The sequence below is a fragment of the Neopelma chrysocephalum genome, unplaced genomic scaffold (genome assembly GCF_003984885.1).
Source record: "Neopelma chrysocephalum unplaced genomic scaffold, ASM398488v2 Primary Assembly neopelma1_59734, whole genome shotgun sequence".
In the NCBI taxonomy this organism is placed as follows: Eukaryota; Metazoa; Chordata; class Aves; order Passeriformes; family Pipridae; genus Neopelma; species Neopelma chrysocephalum.
In genome coordinates this window covers 1-537 of record NW_020904606.1, presented here as the reverse complement: position 1 = coordinate 537, position 537 = coordinate 1, and the positions used below count along the sequence as shown (strand labels likewise).

The window sequence follows — 537 nt, the reverse complement described above, 5'->3', positions numbered from 1 at the left end:
GCTCTCGGCCCCCAGCCCCACCACGAAGACGCGGCGCCGCGGCTCCGCCGCCGATCCCTCGTCCCGCTCCTCCTCTTCGTCCTCCTCTTCCTCCTCCTCGTCCTCTTCCTCGTCCTCCTCGTCCTCGGGGAGGGTGGAGTCGGCGCCGGGGGGGTTGGGGGGAGTTTTGGGGGGCTCGGGGTCCTTCTCGCAGTCCTGGCTCAGCGAGTTGTCGTCGTAGATGCCGGCCAAGGTCTCCGAGATGCGGCTGATGCTCTGCGACACGTCCGGCAGCGCCGACGCCTCATCCTCCTCCTCCTCCTCTTCCTCCTCATCCTCCTCTTCCTCTTCGTCCTCCTCGTCCTCTTCCTCCTCCTCCTCATCCTCCTCCTCGCCGGGGCTGGGGCTGGAGCGGGACGAGCTGGGGTTGGAGCCGGTGGGGTCGAAGGGGTCGTACTTCTGGTCCTGCCGCCCTTCGGCCTCTTTGGGCGAGGAAGAGGAGGCGGCACCGCCCCCGTAACCCCCCAGCTCGGGCCGGGGGTTGGACTGGGGGCCCCC

The 537-nt window shown here is 69.8% G+C and overlaps 1 protein-coding gene across 1 annotated transcript; it reads right to left on the bottom strand.

The window, feature by feature from the left end:
• Positions 1–21: 21 nt before the first annotated feature.
• LOC113979183 (splicing factor, arginine/serine-rich 19-like) lies at positions 22–534 on the bottom strand (the record flags this gene model as incomplete). The annotated part of the gene is made up of 1 exon (XM_027706651.1): positions 22–534. A coding segment is annotated over one exon (513 nt), but the record flags the coding sequence as incomplete, so codon positions are not given.
• Positions 535–537: the final 3 nt, after the last annotated feature.